This window comes from Pagrus major, chromosome 15, assembly GCF_040436345.1.
Source record: "Pagrus major chromosome 15, Pma_NU_1.0".
Taxonomy (NCBI): domain Eukaryota; kingdom Metazoa; phylum Chordata; class Actinopteri; order Spariformes; family Sparidae; genus Pagrus; species Pagrus major.
In genome coordinates this window covers 19,097,115-19,121,383 of record NC_133229.1, presented here as the reverse complement: position 1 = coordinate 19,121,383, position 24,269 = coordinate 19,097,115, and the positions used below count along the sequence as shown (strand labels likewise).

At 40.7% G+C, this 24,269-nt stretch overlaps 1 protein-coding gene across 1 annotated transcript in view; it reads right to left on the bottom strand.

The window, feature by feature from the left end:
- slc24a3 (solute carrier family 24 member 3) overlaps positions 1 to 24,269 on the bottom strand; it is a 69,065-nt gene that overhangs the window by 4,258 nt on the left and 40,538 nt on the right. Inside the window, exons 3-13 of the mRNA XM_073482176.1 lie at positions 7,463 to 7,539; positions 6,402 to 6,476; positions 6,187 to 6,271; positions 5,786 to 5,889; positions 5,082 to 5,156; positions 3,955 to 3,980; positions 3,768 to 3,821; positions 3,150 to 3,277; positions 2,659 to 2,819; positions 1,668 to 1,896; positions 117 to 283 (exon numbers count right to left, since the gene is read on the bottom strand). Coding sequence (XP_073338277.1) covers positions 117 to 283; positions 1,668 to 1,896; positions 2,659 to 2,819; positions 3,150 to 3,277; positions 3,768 to 3,821; positions 3,955 to 3,980; positions 5,082 to 5,156; positions 5,786 to 5,889; positions 6,187 to 6,271; positions 6,402 to 6,476; positions 7,463 to 7,539 — 1,181 coding nt within the window. The remainder of the gene's footprint in view (positions 1 to 116; positions 284 to 1,667; positions 1,897 to 2,658; positions 2,820 to 3,149; positions 3,278 to 3,767; positions 3,822 to 3,954; positions 3,981 to 5,081; positions 5,157 to 5,785; positions 5,890 to 6,186; positions 6,272 to 6,401; positions 6,477 to 7,462; positions 7,540 to 24,269) is intronic.

Genomic DNA, 24,269 nt, shown 5'->3' with positions numbered 1-24,269 from the left:
GGAAAAACACAGGCTACAGCAGAATACGTAGCATATCACTGAGACAAATGTTGTTGTTTGTTTTAATCAACATCTTTGTCAGTTTGCGTTCCCCCCTTTTTTCCCCCTTCTCTCACCATCCACACCATGATGTACGAGAAGCCGGCGATCCACAGGGTGGAGCATACGAAGGACAGCATGAACCAGTTGTCCCAGCGAGGTGTGGAGCAGTTAGGGACGGTGAAGTACAGCAGCAGGCACAGAGGCCAAGCCAGCAGCCACTTCAGCTTGTTACACACACCAGCTGTAAATACACATGAAAAGACAGTGTCAAGACTGAGATGGACTGTGTGAAGGGAAGATGGGTAAAAAGACTTATAAGATTTATATTATGGTGAGACAGTTGAACAAAGGAATTCAAAAAGGCAAGAATGCAGGAGGTAGATAAATTACATGAGGCTGGAATGAAAACTCAGATAAAACTTCATCAAATGTTATCAAAATTCAACTTGTTTCGATAAAGACTTCATTTGATCAAAATGCACTTGATTCGATAAGAATCCCTCTTGCATCATCTTGCAGATGATCAACACAGTCGTGGTTCTGCTTTTGTTAAACTGTTTTAATCACACGGTTTGTGCTTTTTATCTAAATTAAGATCAAATCAATCCAACTTACACTTAAATCAACTTTTTGTGATGAAATTTGTGTTTCACCCTTTTTATTTAATATTTTAAGCAATGATTAGCCTTTAGCTGTGTTTGAAATATGCTGTGTAAGGAATGTACTGCTGGATGGAGCAAGTGGAAACGCCGTGTCAAAATAAAATGAACTGAGAAACATACTAAAAATAGGAGATATGGAACGCCGAATAGCTCTGTACGCATATGACGAATTATGTTTGCTTCAGTCTGGAATGAACCCTGCCTACCTCACTTGACCTGACAGATGCGTTTGGCATCTTTTCAGGTTGCAAAATAAAATAACAACAAATCTGTAATAATGTTTATGGCAGAAAACGAGAGGCTTAACCCTCCAATTTCGAAACTGGGATTCAGTTCCCTGGGCGTTTATATCACCCCTCTACTGACCAAATCAAACCAGCTAATTACAACCCCCTCTCAGATGCAGTTATGCAGCTTATCAATAGGTGGCAGGCAGCGCAATAGTTTGGAGCTCCCCCCTCTATCTACTCTAGAAGACATCACTTTAAAACATTTAGAAGCTGAGGGACGTGTGTCTTTATTATACAATCTGTTTGTAAGGAAGTGCAAAGAATCTTCAAAAAGTATTCTGCAGGCTTGAAGAACAGATTTGAAAGAGAATGTAACCAAGGAGGAACGATCACAGGCTTGCTCCTTAGCTCAAACGCAAACAGTAAACACACTCTAAATTACTACAGTATAAATGGTCAAGTAGACAGTACATCACTCCGGTTACACTGCACCACTTTAACCCAAATATTCCAGACACATGGATTAAATGTAATCACCAGAAGGGGTCTAAAAACTGTACGTATGGGAACTATTTCTTGCTAATCACCAGTCAAGCACAGTGACAGCTGTCACTCTTGAAAAGAAAGCAAATCAGATTTCAAGAGACGTTAATCTATTTCTACAAACAGAAGTGACACAAAGTAAATCATTTTCCGTAAAACACATTTACACAGACGCATCTTCTGCAGCTACCTGGGCACTGGAAGGGTACAAAGGGTCCCTCCCCATCCTCTTCTTCTTCCTCCTCGTCGTTTTCGTTGTTCTCATTGTCCTCGTTCTCCGTCTCGTTGCCCGCCTCGTCCTGGCGAGCACCCCTCTCGGCCCCGGACAGCCCATTTTCTATGCCCCGCCTACTTCCTCCTTTCACTGGAACATCGGAGTCACCATTGGTCAAAGTCCGTGTGTTGATTAGCCGCTGCCTCTGTATCACACACAGTTATACAAACATACTGATGGATATAGCCTGATCAAACCTTGAACACCAATTCCATTTATAGTACAGAAAATTATTAAAATCACTAAAAAATCCAAAGCACAAAAATTCTTCCCTTTTATTTTGTCAAAGTATGTATTTAATTATTTGACAGGGTCAGTGCACAGCTACTTAGTTTCATCAATTAGCTATAAGCTAATGAACAGGAAGTTGTTGTGGGGGGCTAAGGACGCTAAAAAAAACTCACAAAACCTAGTTCACCTGTCAGAAGTAGCACAAACTGATATCTGATATGAGTTTCAGGATTGGGTGGCCAAAATGGCTCAAAAGGGCCTCCACCAAAATTACAAAAAAGACAAAACATACCAAGATAAAATAGTCTCTTAGTGACTTAGACCAAACAGGAAGTCAGCCACCTTGAATTTAATGTTAATTTGAGGAGGACTACAAGTAAGTGAGGTTTTATGCAACAGTGTCACTTAGCATAATTTGAAGACTGTGATTTAGTACACATAATGCCCACTAGAATCCTCAGTGGTGGAGCTGATTTGTAGGCTGGAGCCTCAGTGCAGCACCAGATTACCTTGTTAAAGGAGCTGTCTGAAACACTTTTCCCTCCCCTGCACAAAAACACACTGCATTCTGCTTCAAATTGGAAATGGCAGCAATCTTTTTTTTTCTTCTCTTTTTTTTTTTCAATCAAAAGCAGAGTTGTAGTATGCCTATATGCCCGTTTTAGTAAACCCTTACCTCGGTGATGAGCATCCGTGAGGCCATGGTGAGGCGGGTTCTGGGGGAGAAGTGGCTGGTGATCATGATCCTCATGCCGGCCTCGGAGAAGGTCAGCTGGTGGGGGTACGCTGACAACAGCTCATCTACCATCAGCACCGACGGTTTCCTGTGGTGGTTTGCTGTACGACACACACACACACGTAATCACACAATATACACATGCACATGAGCGCAAGAGAACACATCCATCTACTACATTTCATACCTTGTAATATCTGTGCTTGAACATCCACAGCACACAATAAAATCCAATGTTAACAATACAACATTAATGGAAATAAAAAGTACATAAATTCACATGAAAATTCTACTTAATTATGCAATTTACAGAAATGTATAATATGAAAACATTTGTCGTTTAAGACTGGTGTTAAGATTTATTTGTGGAGGAGGGTTGCGGAAAGAAAAAAACGACCACCCGTCGAATCCCAGAGTACTAAAAAGTTTACCTTTCTTAAGTAGAACTGCAGTTGCATCACAGCCATCATCTAGTTCAGCGTTGCTGGCCGCTCCATTTCTCAAAGTGGACGAGTTCTTCTTCCGCCTCTCCAGAAAACGAACAATGTAGGAGTTACACCTGAAACAGACGTCAGGTAAAATCCAAATCACTTCTAACATTCATGTTTTGTTTTATTGAGCTGCTGTGGGGCTGTTGCGAGGCCCGACTGCACTCCACATAAAATCAATGTTTCATTTATTTATCTGCCATTTCTATTTAATGTGGTTTTCATTTTCAAGTTTTCTATCAACATTAAATACCACCATTTTTACCCGGGCCACAGAGAATACTCACAACCGATTGGCTGCAAGATGTACATTATTGTCCGACCCATGTGATTATAAAACATAATGCACTTCATGGAGATGCTGCAGAACCTGACCACAAACACCACAAAGCAGACCTAATATGGCTCTACACTGAAATACTTTGACAGATTAATCACCACTAACAGGTTGGGGGACTCCAGCTTTACAGTATCCTTATTTTGTCAGTGACTATCCTTTCTTAAGAAAAGCCATAAGATGTCATAACTGTGTGTTGTCAGAAATTAAACTTAATTACTTACTTCATGATCAAAATGTAGACGAAATACATCAGAATCAACGTGAGCGCTTCCCACCTGGAAAACACAGTTCAGATCAATTTACCATTTCAAGGATTTAGTAACTTTGAGGCTGTGAGTAGATTTAGTGATTGTCATTAATTATTGTGATTCATTTCAAACAATCAAAACTTATTAAAATTAGACTTACCAAACCACTTTTTCATCATATATGAACTGTAACATGGAGGAGGAAATGACAGAGAAGAGAAAATCATATATTTGAATGTCAAACAGATGTTAAAATCACACATATTGGACATACCTGAAGGTATTACAGGTGAGTAAGTGAGTTGTTAAAATTCAGGGGCATGTATAGACATTTGAAACACCTGGGGCCAAATCCTGAAGAGAGGAATATGTAAAACTGAATATAGTACTACACGTAAACATTATTTATTTGAAATACTTCGCTGGATTTGATTTAATTCCCACTTGAGTGTGTGTCTTCTTTAAAAGTATCCATAGATTTCTTCCAAGATTTAATGTATTTGTGTTCTGTAATGTTGACTGTTGACTGGTGCTGGAAGAGAAATGTACTTTTTTTAAACGTAACACTAGAGAGAGGTGCTCAGCTGAGTTTCCGTAAAAGGTTGACCTGAATTCAAACACACAGACACACACACACTCTCAGTGTGGGCCGTTGCTCACATAGGTTATGGCTATGGCTTCTGCATTTCTCTGGGTTTGAACATTGTTGAAAATGTTGTTTTTGTGCTGTACCACCAGACAGAGCAGCTTCTCTCCTCTCCTCAATTCATAAAAACGTTTCTTAATCTTCAGAATCTGACCCTGTGGCAGGAAGGCTATTCTCCTTCTGTTGTCTAACAGACAACTTTACATTAGCTAGCCTGTCTGCCCGTGCAGAGGGCAGCTGCACGCATCCCTTTAATCTGGTTGTGGGTTGCCAGGCTTCGTCGACAGATGGGTTGAAATTTGTATGTAGTCACAGGACTGTGTGTGTAGTGTGTGTTTAAGAGACGATCTGGCAGAAAAGCACACAAAACGTCTGGAGCTTGAGAGCCATGCATGGGAGAAATCGGGACAAACAGGAGCGTTGGTAGGTCTGCTGTGTGTGTGCTTGTGTGTGAGTATGATAGCTATGTTTGCTGCAAAAGTGGTTGTATGAGGCCATAATTCATATTCATATTAAATATTTTGGCAGTACAAAAGGGATCCGTGGCTATAGCCCAACACCCCTGATCAAGCTCTCCTGATACTCCACTCAAGAGACTTCAGGTTGTATGACTGTTCGTCTGGTATCAAGCTGTTCCTTACCACGATAAGAGCAGAGATAGACAAGGTGTAGTAGGAAGAGTCTCTGAGCAGAGGCCAGCAGGAGAGACGTATTGTCTGTGAGAGAGAGACAGACAGACAGACAGGAAAAAGGAGTGAGACAGTGATAGAACCTGCAGACACTGAACAACATTTTTTGTCCTGTTGAGTAACACATCCGACAAGGTGCTCACTGCGGTGCGCTACTAACAAGATAAACCGAGCTCTGTGCCTGTGTTTGTGTGTAAGTGTGCGTGTCTGTTTTGGCATTACATAACGTGTAATCTAAATAGGAAGAAAATTCTTTCAAGTCGGTTTTTCTTTTCCTCGTGGGATTACAGCAGTGAACGGGACAGATATCATTTTCTGACTCACACACTTTTGCGGCAAAATAAACGCAGTTATGACGAGAGGGAGAGAGAGAGGTAGAGAGTGTTGTCTCCATCTAAGGCTTTAAATATAAACTGTGATGAATCAACTAAGACATACCGAAAAAAAATATCAGACCTGCTGCAGGCAGAGAATTAAAAATAAATGTAGTTTTTTAGAGAATAAACAGTGCCAAGGACTAAGCAGAAACAGTTTTGCACATGTGTCGACCTCTGTCTGTTTTTGTAAATGTACACGTATATATTGTGGCCATCACAGTTAAGTTGTTCCTATTAAATTCATTGTTCTCAAAAATGCAAAAATGTTTTGTACTCTACCTGTACGGCAAATATACCACACACTCCGATAATGCAGAGGATGTTGAAGACGGCTGAGCCCACGATGGTGCCAACCCCAACGTCACCTTTAGTGATAAACACTCCTGTACAGCACACACACACACACGCATGATGACCTCTTTGTTCACATTTGGTTTTAGGTTTTTGTCTAATGCTTACATGGTTGTGTGGTGTTAAGAGTTGGTTTGGTTCTGTGACTACTGTATTATTATAAATCACATTAAAAGGTCTAACAAACAACATTCTGCCTCACTAGATTTCAGGACACAACTATTTGCTAAGTAAAGCTATAGTGGAGTACAGACGTCCTGAGCAGAGAGGGGAAAAAAATGCAAATAACTTTATACAATTGTGTGTGTATGCACGTGAATGTTTCTCACCGATGACAGAGGTAAACAGTTCAGGGGCTGAACTGCCTGCTGCCATGAAGGTCGCCCCTGCAACATCTTCACTAAGTTGGAGACGCTGGTAGAGAGAAGGTAAGAGAGAGTAAGAAAACTGTGTTTTTAACAGAAAGACATCAACAAAGCATTACATGGAGAGTTGTTGTGTTGGCTCAGTAGGAGTGCAGTAATAACCTGCAGTGTTTTCTTACCTCACATATCTTCTCTAGTGAGGGGACAAAATAGTCATCACAGACCAATGCCAGGGCGTAGAACATGTAGACTGCCTGCAGGGCCAAACACAAAAACCAGGCAGATAATAAGACAATAATACACCAATATTATAACCTTTTCTGGTTGTGAAAGAACCCAAGAAATTAAAAAGCTTTTTAGATTGTTTCTTCGGGGGAATATAAAACCGAGAATTGGTCTCAATAAACTTACGAAGCATAGAAATAAAGGGGGGTGAGGAATACCTGGAATATCTACATATTATCTGGCCTTTAATGGCAAATATCCCTTTGCTTTAGGCTTATCATGAACATTATGAGGCTGGCAGCTGGATATGATTCTGCTTCTGATAATGGTTTTTGGTTACTGTATACTCTATATGCTGATGTTAATACAGCATGAATAGGTGAACAGACAAATATACAAGGAGAGAAAAGAGGAGTCAAAGGCTTCCGTCAACACGAATGTTATGTTATAAGGAACGATGTAACCTCTGTGTGACATGTGGAGCAGTTTTGGCGTCTAAATCTCAGATCACATCCTCTGCTCAACATCTGCATTACACCACACTGGCAGCCAGATCAGTGTGTGGCTACACAGTGTGGTCTGTGAGTGTGTGTGAGATTTCTCCCATTATTCTCACAGGCCATCAGGAGGTTATACTAGAGACAGGTCCAGGTTTTATATATAACTATATATTTATTATTTCTGATCTGTGCCAGGATTAATGTGCTGTTCATGCTGTTTGCTGTAAACTGTAAACTCAAAATGTTCTCCATGCTAACTTGTCTTGATGAAATGTAAAAATTTTAATAATGTCTCATGTTATGTTCGCCAGTATGCTGCTCTAAATTTCCTTTCTTCAAAAGAAGCACTCTTCTCACTCATTAATTAATTCCACTTGTTCTACTTTACAGTTTTTTGCATCACTACTTAGTCAACATCAACCCAATGCAGCTCCTGTCCTGTTGTGTTTCATTCATGGAAACACACTGGCAACTTTCACTGAGTGTGTATGTACAGTGCTGCAGGTGACACTCACACAGAGGACGTGCAGGCCCACAGCTCCATCCATTCGCTCCTGGTTGGTGAAATAATCTCTCGGGAACTCATGAATTGCTGTAGAGAAAACACACACGCACACACATACACGCACACACACACACACACACACACACACACACACACACACACACACACACGTGTAAGGAGAATAAATGTGAAACATTTACTGCGGTGACAGAAGGAAATATCCTGAGGGACTCAACCAAACAAACACAGAAAAATAAACAAATATATAAATTCAATGTGACAAGCACAGATAAAAGTCAAATGGACAACTGAATTTAATATACATAGAAAGGGCAGAAGTATCAATGAAAAGTATTGGCACTACAATGAATTCAAATAAAACCATCTTAAATCCAGTAAGGAGACAGAAAAATACATTTGATTCTTGATTGATTGCGTCTGTTCTGTGTACAATGATACCAGAAATGAAGTATTTGACCAGAAGTCACCAGAGCTCACAGGCAGGAATCAGGACCTGTCAGTCTGCCATAAGGGACAAAGGAAATATCAAACTCTGGTCTGCATAACAAGATTTTGTTATGGTGACCAACAGCACCATTTTTTTCTCTGATCTCAGTGCAGGTGTATTGAAACTTACAGTCGTGGTCAAATGTTTACACACACTTGTCAAGACCATGTACATCATGGCAGTCTGAGCTCCAACGATTTCTACGACTCCCATTTTTCTGTGATGGAATGAGTGTAACACACACTACTTTGTCACAAAAAACATTCATGAATTCATCAAGCGGGCTGCAGTGACGTGTTGCAACTGAAGCCAACCTGTAACAAGCACCCGTCAAAAACCCGTCAAACCAATACTCAACTCATGTCTGTGCAGGAAACCTGAGAGAAAGATGTTTCTAAAAGTCAGTGAGTGTGCTCAGCTCTCATTACTGCAGTTTCAATACACCTGTATCAGCTACACTTTCTCGCTCTCTCTTCATTCTGACAGCGAGTTGACACACACACCACTGCAGTGTCCACATAACCCTGCCTCCTCTTACTCACTCAAAGCGCTGTGTTCTCGTCACTCATCTCTTTCGCTCCGTTTTTGACCAGTTTTAGGGCCCAGATACATGAAACCGACATCAAAGAACTAGCGGCTACGAAGGATATGACAATGCCCATATACAAGCAATGTTATAGACCAGAGCTAAGGAAAGGTACTTCATTGTTGTGTCAGCTTTCTCCTTTGGTGTTGAATATGGGATTGAATAAATATATTTTTCAAGGTATTGTATCAAAGTTAGAAATTCACATATCATGACGACGCTAGCGTCCGCCAAAACGAAAAACCTGAAACAGAAGAAGAAGCATCCAGAGTCTGAATCCAGTGATCCACAAATGCTCAGAGTGAAGCAGCCCATCAGTGGGATCAGTCTGACTCTGCTCTGTGCCTCCATCTTTAACCTAACAGAGGTGTCAGCATGAATCAATCATTACTGCGGCCAATCACAACATGCCAAAATATGCCATACACTCATTCACAGCCATCATGTGCATTTCCCGTTGTATACGAGTCTCAAGTGGCCAGGCTAAAAATAGCCTCAGTCCAGTCTGACTGTGTGTGTGTGTGTGTGTGTGTGTGTGTGTGTGTATGTGTGTACTTGGGATTGACTTGGTTTTCTCTGTGTGTGTACTATTTGTGTGCCGTGCGTATGCGTGTGTGTACTTTCCTGTGTATGTTTATTTGCTGCGTGCGCTTGTGTAACGTGAAGACAACCCAATGTGCAGTGACATTCTGTCTCTCAACAGCCGAGAGCTTGTGAGTCAGGCGGCTTCAGCATCAGCCTACCCTGTGTGGCCCAAACACAACACGGGGCTGTATGCTCATAGGAACTGACAGCAGCACAGAGAGTGGGAGAGAGAGGAGATGAGGGCGACATGAGGGAAAGACAAAAAAAGAGACATATTTAAGAATTTGACATGATGTGGAGTTCAAGTTTGAGGACAGAGGGAAGGCTAGAGCTACAAACCTTTACTGTACCCTTTATTCACTCACAAAATTCAATTACCAAAATGAGAAATCCGCTAATATTTCCAATCCAGGATGAATTCCTAACTGTTTTTCTCTTGAGCTGTCTGCAGTTTCATACCGCTTAATATAAATGGTCAGCCTAAAACTCACACTATAGATATTATATTTAAGGGTGGGTGGTATGCCGGTTTCATCACGTTACCGGTGTCAGGTTCTGCTATAGACAAGGATTTTGCAATACTTCCATTTCCATGATAAATGATTGAGCATATAAAAATCTAGAAACCATCTTGTGATAGAATCATCAACAATGGGATATCCCGACTCATGATTACCTGTGAAGTTTCATGACTTCATCAAAACGAATGTGGGCCAGGGTTGAGAAGTGTGGCACCTGTGAAGTCACGTGACCGTATCTCACACGGTTGTGACACTATTGTCCTGAAAAAATCTGCTCACGGACAGACAGACATGTAAACACCTGGCAAAACACTCAAAACTGCTTCTGTGTCTAGGACCTGGTAATATATGCTCTATTGTGGATGTGATAACACCATTGACTGCTGTTCTCCTCGCTAATGCTGACTTCGGTAGAAACATGTGGAAGATAAACAAAACACCCCAATTTTTCCAGTGTTGTGTCCTCCACCTGAGGAAGTAGACCCAGTGGATTCACTTCATTTGTAATGGAGATGTCCCCACAACAACTGGAAAACTCCTAAATGTTTGAGCAATGTTAAGGCTTTGCTTCAAAACTCAAGCTCAAGGACGTATCGTTACAGAGGTCAAGAGAAATTGGTTCTCTAATCAGCTTCAAATGAGGCCTATACTTCATTTGTATTCCTATTTGAAGCCAATAAACACATATCATTTGTTTAAAATTTTTTTTTTTAACTTTCTTAGGATATGTTCTCTTACTATTTTTGCAATTCCGTAATACAAATAAATTTAAAAAATACTGTGAAATAAACCATAAACCTTAGTTCATATCGCCCAACACTAATTATATGTCATTTCTGCCCCGAAATCCCCCTAAACCCTACAGACTGGACTTAGTACAAATAGCACTGAAAAATCTCCCCCAGTTGACAAACAACAACGCATTGTCGTAGTAATAACATTGTGCCTGACTGGAGAGAAGGCATGCACAGAAACCGACAAAGAGTAGACACAGAGTAGACTGTTTAGTCAGCACGTGTGCATACTAATAAATATGTGGGCACGTTCTATTTGCACTCATACAAAGCTCATACACAAGAAAATAGATCCATACATGACATAACAGGTAACACATCTGGGGCTGGGTTGATTTGCAGCTGGGTCTGAATCTGGACCTTGAGTAGCCTAAACCGTGAACATTATTGTTAAAAAAAACACAATCCTAAAAAGGATAATGGAGAATGAACAAATACACATATTCTTAAGCTGCAATCAAGGGAACCACCAACAATGAATATGATGTCTGGAGAATGCACTGTTCTACTCTGGCAAAGTACAAACTGATACATTTTTTTACAATGAAATACTTTAAAGTGACATTCTCATCAGGATGGGATACAAAGGTAACCTCAATTGATAGCATTTTGTGCCACAAACCATTAAAAACACACTATTTGATTTCTGGCACTAGGGGCCTCTCAATTAAAACAAAAGAAGTAAGTAGTGTGTGATCATGGGAGTTGTTGTCTTTATTGGTAAACAATCAACACTGCTGATGAAAATCTATCTGACTCAACTCAGGCAAACATGTTCACAGATGAGGCAACGTATTAAAGTTTTATGAAAGTCACGTTTATTCTCATTCACAGGTTCCTTCCTCACTCTCTGACTCTCTGCTGGCACCGGACCAATCAAAACGCACTGTTACCTTAAATAATTTTGGACATTGTTGGAAGCATTCGGGATAATATCAGTACACAAGTCAATAAAATACATAGGTCTAGTCATTTTAAGGCATTTTAATGAACAAATGTTATATATTAAAACTTTAAGTAAGTCCACCATTCTCACATTTGCTGCTTCAAATTCTGCTTCCACTAAATCTGGTTACAATGAACACCTCACATGCGAAACATGGAGTCGTTAGTAAGAAGTGTTTATCACCTCTGTGTGCTTATCTAAAAACTGCTTTAGTTTGTTTCAGTAGAATGTGTTTCCCACTGAACCTTCACAGCCAGGACAGCCTGTACCAAGAGTAGTGCAACACACACACACACACACGCACACACGCACACACGCACACACACACACACACACACACACACACACACACACACACACACACACACACACACACACACACACACAGAGAACATGCAGAGAAGAAAACAATTAAGTTCAGTCTCTGCATCGTCTCACATCTGACACATATTGTCATATTGTATGCATATTCATATACATAGTCACAATTAAATCCCTTGCACACACAATCACATTGCGTGGTCACATTGTGTGGACACACACACACACACACACATACACACACACACACACACACACACGCACACACACGCACACACGCACACACGCACAGGCCTCTATGCATACTGATGAGACACCTCTTTAGCCAATTCCACAGCCCCAAAATAACAACAGTCCGGCTCTATTGGCATGACTGCTTCTGTTGGAGCGTCTATGAGGAGTCTTTGTCTGTTCAATTCACAGATTAGAGCCTCACTGAAACTGGCCAATGCAGGCATGGATAATGGACACAGGCCAACTCTATTTCTACTAGAGATGTGTTAGTGTGCGTGTGTGTGCATATGTATGTGTGACAGGCCATCACGACAAAGCTGTCCATTCTCTTTCCTTTCACCTCAACCTGGCACTGATACAGATACTTCCTGAGCAGATGACAGGCAACATGTACGACAAAATATTACTCAAACACGTTATCATTCAAACACACACACACACACACAGGAGTGTGTAGTTCCGCTAGACGAGCCAAGTTTATGTTTCCAAAAGGATTAAATCCATCTTATCTGCCTCTCTCCATACCAGAAATTCAGAAAGGTATTTTGAAATTGAACCTGGAGTTGTCATATAGAAACATGTGGGTTGTTTTTCCAACAGAAAGACACTTCTGCCAGGAAACTGTGATATTCCACTTTAATATACTTTACAACACAGAGCAGAGCACTGTTTTCTGCTGCTACTGTGTCATTTTGCTGTGGTTTTGAACAGGTTCAGTTGAAAGAGTAGGCTACTTTCAGGGTTTTAAATTGATTTTCCAGTTCAGCCGATTATCTCACTAACTGCCGAGGAGAGAATTCAGAAAAAACACAGTCAGTTTTATCAGTTATAGCCGGGTTGCACTTTTAATAATTACAAAAAATACATCTTTATTACCAGTTTATATTCTTAATAGAAATGTACATTATATTGTAGAATGTTTCACATCCAGTATATTAGTAAACATATTAGGAACTGGTCTATAAATTGACCTCTGACATTTGTCAGATAATCAGCATCTTGTTTATGGCTTTAATTAATTAAGAAAGATATTATTTTAATTAATTTAATTAATTACATAAAATTACTTTTAGCTGCGTTAGCGGGGTGGGCTAGCAGCAAGCTAACAGCACCATTAATTATATGAATATAGAAGCAGCATGTAACACCGACGGGGAAGAAGAGCGTTGTACTGCTAAACGGGACCGACAGCAGAAGGTATTCTAGCCAGCTTAAAGAAGGCACACCTAAATAAATATACATCGTACAGAGTACGCTATCTTTAGAACATTTTTGGTGCTTTACATTGCCGTCAGACAGCCCTTTTCTTCGGGACTACATTCCCTCAACCGTAAAATTTCTGTATTCCTACGCACATGCACAGCTGTGGCTGTCTGACGTCAATGTAAAGCACCAAAATATAGCAAACACTTGAACGGATGTAGTTTCTTCTTTTAGGTGGCTAAAATACGTTCTGCTGTCGGTCCTGTTGAGCAGTACAACACTGCCGGTGCTACATGCTGATTCTCCACACAGGGGGAGAGCTGACGTCATCTACTGCAGGTAATACACTGTGTTGGGGCCCTAGTGTTATGGGTCTGCTGGTGCTCTCAGGCCAAAAAATAAATAAGTAAAAAACAAGAAGAAAAACTTTATTTTAAAGAAAGTATTTCAGTTCAGGTGTTAATTCCACCTCAACACGTGACACAAACTTCCTTCTTCGACCGTTGACCATCTTGTGGTTTTGGTTGCATGTCATGTGTACATACAGTATGTACATACAGGATTTATGTTACTATTGCCCTCCGCCACTCTGGATAAAAGCCTCTGCTAAGTGCTCAAAATGCTTCTTTCTGTCCATGTCAAAATGCATCAGTCATATATGAGCATCCATCATGATTTAGGATTAAACAGACCCATATGGTAGCTGGTGATTAGACCAGCCTAACATCAGCACTGCACTGACATCACCCTCTCATACTGCACTAATCTTGTTAAATATTCTGTGAAAAAATGGATGTCGAACAGTGAGTGAGACAAAAGCATTGCATAATCTACGGATTTAGAAAATGAAAAAAATCTATATGAATTACAGAAGCTGCTGTGTTCAAGTTGGTTCTGGAAATGTCTAATCTGTGTGAGCTAGTATTTTGCTGAGTTAAGTGCAGCCTGCAGCCTCTCTGAAAGGCTTTCTAGAGTATAGGATGAACAGAGCAGGACATAAAAAGGGATGGACAGACTGTTGGCAGCTGACCATTTGGAGAGGCCCAGAAAAATATTTGGATCTACTCAAAAGCATTAAACTGTAGCTTCCATATTTCAAAATGATTGAAGAAATATGTCTTCCTTCAGTTTGGAGTTTTCAAAATGTTTTCCTGTCACCCTCCATACATCAAAATATTATTTAAATCTCAACATGGGGAAAAAACAGGCTTATAATGAAGTACATCAGTACTGCAGAGATGTCCCTACATGTGTTGTTCTCCAGATGTAACATCTGTCACATCATCGTGACTTTAATAGTTTTTTTTCAGTGAAAATGAAAATTATGCTGCAAAAACGATCGTTCCAACTAATCATGAATCACATCCCAATATTACAGATTTAAATTGTTTAGACACAGAAGTGCAGAGAGGCAGCCTTTTCTTGTCATGGACCACAAGTCTCGAAAGCCTGCCCATAAATGTTCAGCGTGCAACTTTTGTGAATTCCTTCAAGAGACATCCGAAGACTTATCTCTTAGCTTGCGTTTTTGGATATGCCCTGATTCTGAAAACGGTTTTACACCAGACATATCAATGAATAAAATACTTGTTTAGGAAAAAAAGTTGTTAGACATTTGAACTATACTTGCAATGAAATCCACAGTCGAGCAGCATTAAACAAGTTTAACAAGTTGTCCACAGGCTTGTTTAGACAACCGGGAGAGACGGAGAGGGTCTTATTTTTCATGTCATGTTACAATCCGCTCACATACAGCCAAAGAAAAAATTATGAATACAGGTAAATTCAGGCTTTTAATTACTTTTAATCTCAAAGTTGTTAGGATTGCCCTGACAAAATTGTATATAGTTTGCGTTAAAGCTACAAGTACAACACGTGCAAAATGCCAAAAATGAGTGCTAAATTCAAATTGGATGACTTCTTCTTGGGTTTAGGTCATGGCACCAAGAGACTTTTTTGTAGGTCTAAGTGTGATAGACGTATACTGAATTTTGTACATGTAGGCGAAAGTAGTCCCGGGGGCAGCAATTTAGGGGGTGCTAGCAAGCCATTTTGCCCTGCCAATGGCCAAAACAGATAAAATACAAATTTGCAACATTTTTTAATTTTGTGCAAAGTTTTATGAATAACTAGGGCCCGAGCACCGAACGGTGACACATATATTAATATTTATACCACTATGTACGGCTGCTAACAGGTTAACTAAATCCAACTTAAATTTCTTGAGAAAATCCTTAAGGCCTTGATGATGGTATATAGTGAAGATTTTGAGTTCTCATTGGATGCTGATGCAGTGGCAAGAAATTTTTCGCCATAAAACAGGAAGTACTTATAAGAGTGGGAGTGTAAGGGCCCATTGATCACTGCTTGCAGTTTTAATAATTCTCGTTCGGTGCTTGGACCCTAAAAATGTTTGATGAATTGCCACTGCAGTTTTGGTTATTTCTGAGAATGATACAAATGTGAAGCAAAGCTTTAGCCACATACACACACACACACACACACACACACACACACACACACACACACACACACACACACACACGCACGCACGCACGCATGCACACACACACACACACACGGTCATCTATCAAATCCCCAAGCTGTGTGAGATCAATGTGGATTGACCCGAGCGGAGACGGACGGCTCGTCACTCCAGGGGCAGAGAAACAACAGTCAACCCCCCACCCCACCCCACACTGCTGCCACCCCTAACACTTACGTAACACCACAAGCATTACATAAGAGCTCTGCAGCTCCAATAGAGACAGACACAGAGAAAGAGCGAGAGAATCCACCAAATCCTACACATCATTAAAGGGATCTGAGGAGGCAGCAGTGTTTAAAGAGCAGCAGAAAAGGCGCTGCTTTATGCAGATGACAGATGGCTTTTCCTCCATCTATGACAAAACATGCTTAGCATCTGTTGTTATCGAGGGTTACTCACACTTATACACACATGTAATGTTTAGAGGGAGAGTGCTGTTGCACACAGACAATGACCACTACAGCCCTGCTGTCATGTAAAAACCATCTCTAAAATGCTATTTTGTATTTTTGAGTGAGTTTGCCAGGTTTGAGGACGTTGTTTGTGTGTCACTCGTTTCTGGTTTCGGTTTGACTAATTTTTTAAGAAAAAATTCTGAAAACATTTTAAGGACACAAAAGTAAAAAATTCTCTGATTCCAGCTTGTTAAATATCTATATTTTCAAGGATGTCATTGTGCGCTTTTGGGAAACACTGATGTTTTTCACCATTTCGTGGAACACAGTTAGTCTAGTCTAGCATTAAGAAAGATGCAGGTGGAGAAATCCATTTAAAGTAATAGTAAAAGTGGCATTGCTTCACTTATAATATTTCATAAGACCAGAAAAGACCAGGGAATCATTTTTCTTACTATTATGTACGTATATCTTTATCTTAATCTGCTTATACCTCAGTGTATAAAAAACACACACATCCTGGATCTGAGGAACAACTATCATGTTGTCTGGATCTCCATGAGCAGGGTCTCTCTGAGCTGGATGTTCCTGACTGTCTGTATTCTCTGCTTCCCAGTAATGATCAGTGTATAAAATCACACCTATGATGAACAATCAGACAAATGTTTACTACTGATAACAAACTGTAGTTTGTGAACTTCAGTAGACAATGACAGTTAACAGTGTGCAGTACTACCAGCAATCACAGAATACAGCTAACGATAGCAACATGTTCAAAAGCAGACAGGTCATAAGTCCTGAACAATAATACGGCCTATAGATGCAGTGATTACCGTGGACACGCCGAGTTGTGGCTAAACTGTGGCTGGAAAAGTGTTTAATCTCCGTGTCTTTGTTTTGCGTGTGATTTTAGATGTGACAGTGCATTTTAAATATTGTCTGCATAAGCAGGTGGGGGAGGTCTGTGGATCAGAATCTACTGATGGTGCCACGCACTCGTTTTCGGACCAGAGGAGACCGATCTTTCCAGGCTGTTGCTCCCAGGCTTTGGAACGATCTTCCGCTCTCTCTGCGTTCAATGGAGTCTGTTGACTCCTTCAAAAGGCAACTTAAGACCTATTTATTTGTTAAGGTTTTTGCTTAATTGTCTTTGGGCTGCTATGATTGTCACTGAGTTGTCTTGGCCTTTTAAACTTAAATTTTGTATGTACTTTTAACTGCGTATTGTTTTGTTGAAACTGTAAAGCGCTTTGTGACCCTGGTCTGTGAAGGGCGCTGTATAAATAAAGCTTACTTACTTACTTACTTACTATTGTTGGACATGTTGCTTTTGTTTCCTTGGCAACGCTACACTAACGTTCCTGTGCCGCATCTCGCAAGACTCTCGCACTGACTTTTGAACTTTTACGAGAGTTTGAAGACGCTGTGCAAAAACTAGTTCAGGCTGGTTTAGGTGAGTTTGTGAAAACAAAACCAAACAAAAAAATAATTCCAATACGTTCAAAGAAAGTAAATCCATAAGTTAGGCTAGGCTCATGGCTTGGGCAGCTAGCAGCAAGCTTCCAGCAGGGCTGCACCTGCAATGATGAAAGTACACATAATGAAATGACTAAAAATGACTGGATGGCAGATGCTATACCCACATGTGCATATTATGCTAACAGAACTCAGCCACAGAGGCCTGGCTACACAACTCAGCAACACAACCAGGACCACAGATCTATTGTGCCTGCAGGACGGAATGAATAACAGGACTACAGAAACTAGAATGCGTCTGTCTGGCCAGTGTGCAGCCTACTCTGATAGGGCACTGGTTAGCAGAATCACATTCAAGTGGAGCAACAGTTTGGTTTTAAGAGTCTCACAAGCATAATCCATGTTTTACCTCCTACTGATACAGTATACTGGACAGGATTTGTAAGCCTCCCTCCCTCTCCCACACACACAGTATGCCAGTCTTGTGGCAGCTGTCCTCATCCTAAAGATGATAGTTTAATGCATTGGGAGGTAAGCACAGCACTTAGGCTCAGACCCTGACAAAGTCTCATTTAGGTTCACTGTTTAATGCAAACAGTTCAGCTCATGTATTTATTATTTGTACTGACATGCTTTGCACACAGCAGCAGGTATGAGGGAGAATTATGATGTAAGTTTAAAATGCTCGACCCTGTGGCCTTACGCCTGCTGGTGTATAACAGTTTAGTTCATAAGAAAGTGTGCAACTACACACACACACACACACACACACACACACACACACACACACACACACACACACACACACACACACACACACACACACACACGCTGCAGCATGTGGTTGCATTTATTTTCTGCCACAAGTGCTTACAAGTAAGTGGGTGGTATTACCTAACACGTCGGACATTCGTCAGTGGGGAAACAAAGTGTAGAATTGAGAGAAAACAAGGGGGAAGCACGAAGATAAGTCAACTCTATTTACAACATTTTCCTGTAAACCGCCCACTAACATCAGTGTTGGATAAATACAAATAAACATGTCTTTAAAATGGCTTTTTCCTTTGAAATAACTTTTAAAAAAGTAAATAGTAAGTGGAAAAACAAAGCAAAGTGAGGAAAATAAAATGGGAAGACAGAAGGAGGAGAAGAAATCAGGAGAAACAACAGTCCAGGTTGAGCTGCCCCTCCGCTCTGTTCCTCTATAAACTGTTCCTGTGAGTGTCTGCAGCCTCTGGCCACAATTAGCACCAAAGGTGGCTCAGTGAGGGGGGGTACTGAGTTCACACTAGCCCACCCTTGAGCTACAGTAGCAGGGAAACTAACCTCAGTACTGCCCTGCTCTTTGCTGTAGCCCATGGATACAAGCTCCATTCACACTGCCCTTTCAAGGCAAGGAAACACATAATAAAAAAACAAAAAACAACACACACACTGGAGCAGCTTTATGCCGGCGCTGCTTGGTTCAGTGTGAACAAACAAAGGTGGCGTAAAGGCGAGCCTAAGTTGCTGCAATAATGCGGAACCTCTGTGTGAAAAGGGCTACAGTTTACCAACTTTGGCTTCTCTTTGATGGAGTTATCTCAGTTCCACTCATTCAATGTGATAAAAGTAAAGGAAATCACCCTATCATCACTTCTGAAAACAACAAAGCTGTAGCCGAAGCAATGATTTCAAAAACACAACTTTATAACCTTACTCACTGATTTTGGTGAAACTGTCTCAACTCTCGTTGGTTTGCAGAGTTAAAGTAAAAGTAAATGAAGTATTCTGATCCTGAACTGTGTTTCTTACTGATGATCTGATGTGAAACTTGGGTAATACTCTAAACTACAGTTGGATTGTAAGTTTAAATTGCTGAATGGCCCAAAACATGAAAGATTTAAGATAAGATAAGATAAGATAAGATAAGATAAGATAAGATAAGATAAGATGAGATGAGATGTACCTTCATTGATCTCCCCGTACAAGAAATTCAATTTGGCACAGCAGATAAAGGGAACAGTGACCAACAATACAATACAAAGAGTAGTAGGAGTTGACTAAGAGAAAAATAAATAGTATTAAAATATATATATACTCAAATAAATAGATAAGGTATAACAGAATAGATGGCTATATACACATTGGTCATGGATCTGTGTACATATGCTTATGAAATGTGCAAAAGATCCTCAGATAAACATACAATGTGTGAGACTGTAGGAGGTTCTGGGAGCTGAGGTGTTGTGCAGTCTGATGGCTGATGGTTTGAGGGAGCCCGCCAAGTGCTTTGAAGCACGTGGCTGAATGAGTCTGTGGCTGAACGTGCTTCTGAGCTGCCTCAGTTTGACACAGAGAGGATGAGAGGGATTGTCCATGATAGCTTTCAGCTTTCCGCTCATCCTCCTCTCGGTCACTTCCTCCACACTGTCCAGTTCCATCCCCGCCACAGAGCTGGCCTTCCTAATCAGCTTATTCAGTTGGTTTGTGCCACAGCTGCCGATACCACCTCTCCAGCAGACCACAGCGAAGAAGTTCATACTGGCCACCACTGACTGGTAGAACATCTGTAGCCGCCTTGTGTACACATTGAAGGACCTGAGCCTGCTCTGTCCTGTCCTGTAGACGGCATCAATGTTGCCCGACCAGTCCAGTTTGCTGTTCAGTTGCACCCCTAGGAACTTGTGAGCGTCAACCATCTCCACCCCCTCCCCCAGGAGAGAGGGGAGGTGGTGGTCAAGGGAGGGAGTGTGAGAGGAAGATTGGGGGAAGTAGGAGAGGAAAGGAGGAGAGGGGGTGGTTGGGAGGAGGAGGAGAGGAGAGGAGCTCATGAGAGGAAGGGAGAAGGGAGGGGAGGTGGTGGTCGAGGGAGGGAATGTGAGAGGGAGCAGGTGGGGAGGACAGGAAAGCAGGGGAGGGGGAGGTCAGGAGGAGAGGAGTGGAGGAGAAACGGAGAGAGGGGAGAGAGGGCGAAGTAGGAGAGGTGAGGCCTGGAGGAGGAGAGGAGAACCTTAGTGTTGGCATAAGATAAGTCCAAGGTCTTACAGTAGACAGTAGAGGCTCTCCGCTCTGCTACGCAGAGAATACGTTGCAAGTCTATTTTTGGTGGAAGCGGACCGAGGCCCTCGACATGAAAGCATCTCTGCATAGAGCAGATCGAGCCAGACAGGAAGTGAAGCGCTCCTAGTGGGATATGAAGTCGCGTGGAAACAGCGTCGCACACACCAGGTAGCGGAGATGTGCCCAGTAGAATATGAAGCTTAGCGTTAGTTCATGCAGGACACGGAAGTCATACGCCCCAGCTGCAATCAGCTGACAGCCTGCCGATCGAATCATCGTTACCAATCAGTCTCACACAAATCACAGCTATTCTCACCAAAAGGTGACCATTTAAAAAAGGCTCCCTCCTCACTCATAACGACTCCTGTTCAAAAAAGCTGCCACACACAGGAAAGCTTGCTGCCACCACCCCAGCCTCCACCTTTTATCTACAAATAGTGGTGTGAAGGTTTGTATGGAGGGCTGAAACTGCCAAAATTAAAAAATAAATACATTTCCCAATGAATACATGAATAAATATGCCAATGAATGAATTAATAAAATATAACATAAATTGATTTTTCTATTTCTATTTGCTTCTCTATTTGTTTAACTTTGTATTAATTGCCCTACTTATCTACTTTTCCACTTAACTTTCCATTTTACTTTATTTATTTATTACTATGTAATTTATTTCAACAAACGTTTTTTATTTCTGTATTTTCATTTTACATTTCAAAGATACAAAAGTTTTTAATAGGTTTTTTGTTTTGTTGTTTGTTTAGCCTCTGACTCTGACTGAATGCCAGTTTTTAATGGAGAGATAATAATAATGATTTTTTTGTTCAGCTTCTTACTTCATTAAACTTTTCTTTTTGGGGGGATTTTACCACATTCTCAGCAATGAACTTGGTGATGACTAGAGAAACAATGAAGATAACTATGAAAATTAGTCATTCAAACCCAAGTCGTAATAAAATGAGCAAAACGCCAAACATGACTGTCTCCAACTGGCCTTTGGTCTACAGTCCCTCTTCACGTCTTTTCCTAGTGTCCTTCAGTGAAACCACATCAGTTAAAGTTAAATAACTGTTAACTTGGTTATATTCACACTGCACAGGGTCACCTCTGGCTCAACAGGTAATTTATGTATGAACATGGGAGAGAGAAGAGAAAAAACATAGAAAGAAGGATGGAGGGAGTGGATCTATCCGTGTATAGCCTATATATATCCATTTGAGGAAGATGAATGACAGCAAGAGCTACTTTTTGTTGCAGATGCAGAGAGCTACACACTGAAAACTTGTGTGTATGTGTGTGTGCGCACTACTTCCCAGCTAAAGGTTACATGGTAATACTGACATTTAATCAGTGAGGCAGCAAACGTGGGCAGCAAGAAATCAGATTATGACCCGCTCTGACCTGGGACTCATACGATACAGGATAGAAATCAATATAATATTTCTTCAGTGTCTCACCTGTGGATGATGGAGTGTGTATGGTATGTGTCAAATATATGTCCTTGTGTTATGTTATCACTATCGCTTTCATAACTGTTATGTCTTCTCAGTCCAGAGAGGAGTGGAAATAAAAGAGCGGGTCCATTCATGTCAAAAGGATTTTTGCTGCCCACATATCATGTCATAGTCAACACTGATTTAGTGGCTTGCAGGTCAAAAGAACTCAAGTCAAGTTAAAACAAGTTACTTATGGGTTTGTTTCTTTATGTTTAGGCAGTGTATCAATATGTTGAAAAGTTAAATTCTTGCATGTCAGTATGCTCACATGCTCAAGGTTAATTAATTTACCATTATACAACACCAAGGTTGCAAAACAAAGCAAAACTCATAATGACAATCTTAACTATTAGCAAACATGTTTACCCTGGTCGTCATCTAACGTGTTAACACATCCACATTTGCTAATTAGCACTAAGACAATGTATAGCTGAGGCTGATGGGAATGTTCAGCTTGAAACTGACCTGATGATAGGTCAAATCACCAAAATCATTAAAATGCATGATCTGGGAACCTTGAGTACTGAGGTTAGTTGCCCCGCTACTGTAGCTCAAGGGTGGGCCAGCATGAACCCAGTGCACCCCCGACCCCCCACTCCTTGCTGAGCCACCTCTGGTGCTAATTGTGACCAGAGGCTGCAAACACTCACAGAAACAGTTTATAAAGGAACAGAGCAGATGGAAGCTCAACCTGGACTGTTCAATCGTTTTACCCAGTCTGTTCTTATCTTCTGTTTTCCCATTTTTCCTGTTATTAATCTTTCTCTTGCCTTCTTTCACTCCTTCTGCACCATCTCCTCTTCAATGCATACATTTTAGGTCATAAAAGGGTTTTACAGTAATTATTGACTAATTCATCTCACAGTCACTGTTTTCTCATCTGTTCTTGCTTCTTTGTTGAATGTATAAAGCAATTATCTATGTGTGTATGTGCATGCCAACTAAGCATACTTTACAGTCTCATTGTCTTTTATGGCTTTATCAGATAGGAAAGCTTAGAGAAATGACAGGAAATTAGATTACAGAGGGAGGGGATGACATGCACAAAGGGTCACACATCAGACTCAAACCCTGGGCGCCCCCAGTTCCATTGCTTTAATTTAATAAATTCGTCAATATAATCATACTATTTTCAACACTTGCTTGTTCTTGATTACCCAAGTCCCATTGTCACACATTGTTATTGAAGTTAGTTAATGTCTCAGCCAAAATGTATTTTGTACAATGTTTTCCATTAATTAACGAGACTCCTGCGGCCCGTCATAGTCTCATATTGATCCAAAAATGTTTTTCACTTGTCATAATAGCGCTGAAGATCTGTCTTTAACTCTGTCAGATGAAACAAATGAGAGTTGTTGTATGTATATTTTTGACAAAGTAGTATGTGTTCCTCTCAACTCAAGACTGCCATGATGTACATGTTCTTCACAAGTGTATGTAAAACTTTTGACCACGACTGTAGCTAGCTTCGTGAGAAAATAGCATCTCCATTCCTACTCTTGCTTGATAAGCTGTGATTGGTCAATACAAACCATAACCAGAGCGATTTGAAGGTCAAACAGGGTACAGGCTGGAATTCAGCGCTTCGAAACAAGGCAAGTGCATCTGTGTGATTATAGCATCATCCTAAGCATCTACCCAAAGAATAAAGTAAATAAATTAATAAATCAAAGTAAATTAAGAGAACACTGTTCATAATTATCACTTCTGCATCTTGTAATTGCACCTTAAAGAGAAGAAAATCCCACAATTATCTGTCTGTATAATTATCTAGGCCATAATTAGAAGATATTTCTTTGGTGAATGCAATGTGCCTCCATATATTTCAAATTATTCTGATGGCATAAATATTGTTTGGAAAAAATGGGGGTAGTGACATGAAATGTAGTCTGCCAGAGTGATTTTTATAATAGTAACGCTGAGGAACGCTAAACCAGGAATTATTCAAATTCTTAACGTAGCGACTAACATTTAATTTTAGATTCAGCCTTGTAAATTAGATTAAATCATCCCCAAGTACTTGGCACATCAGTTATGATCATGGAGCTTGTTTCAATCATCTCTGCTGTATGTTGTGTAATCCTGTGCCTCTCTCTCCATTCTTTCCACATGAGTAAATATCATGAAATAAGCAGCACAATCCTCCCTCTGACCAATAGGGA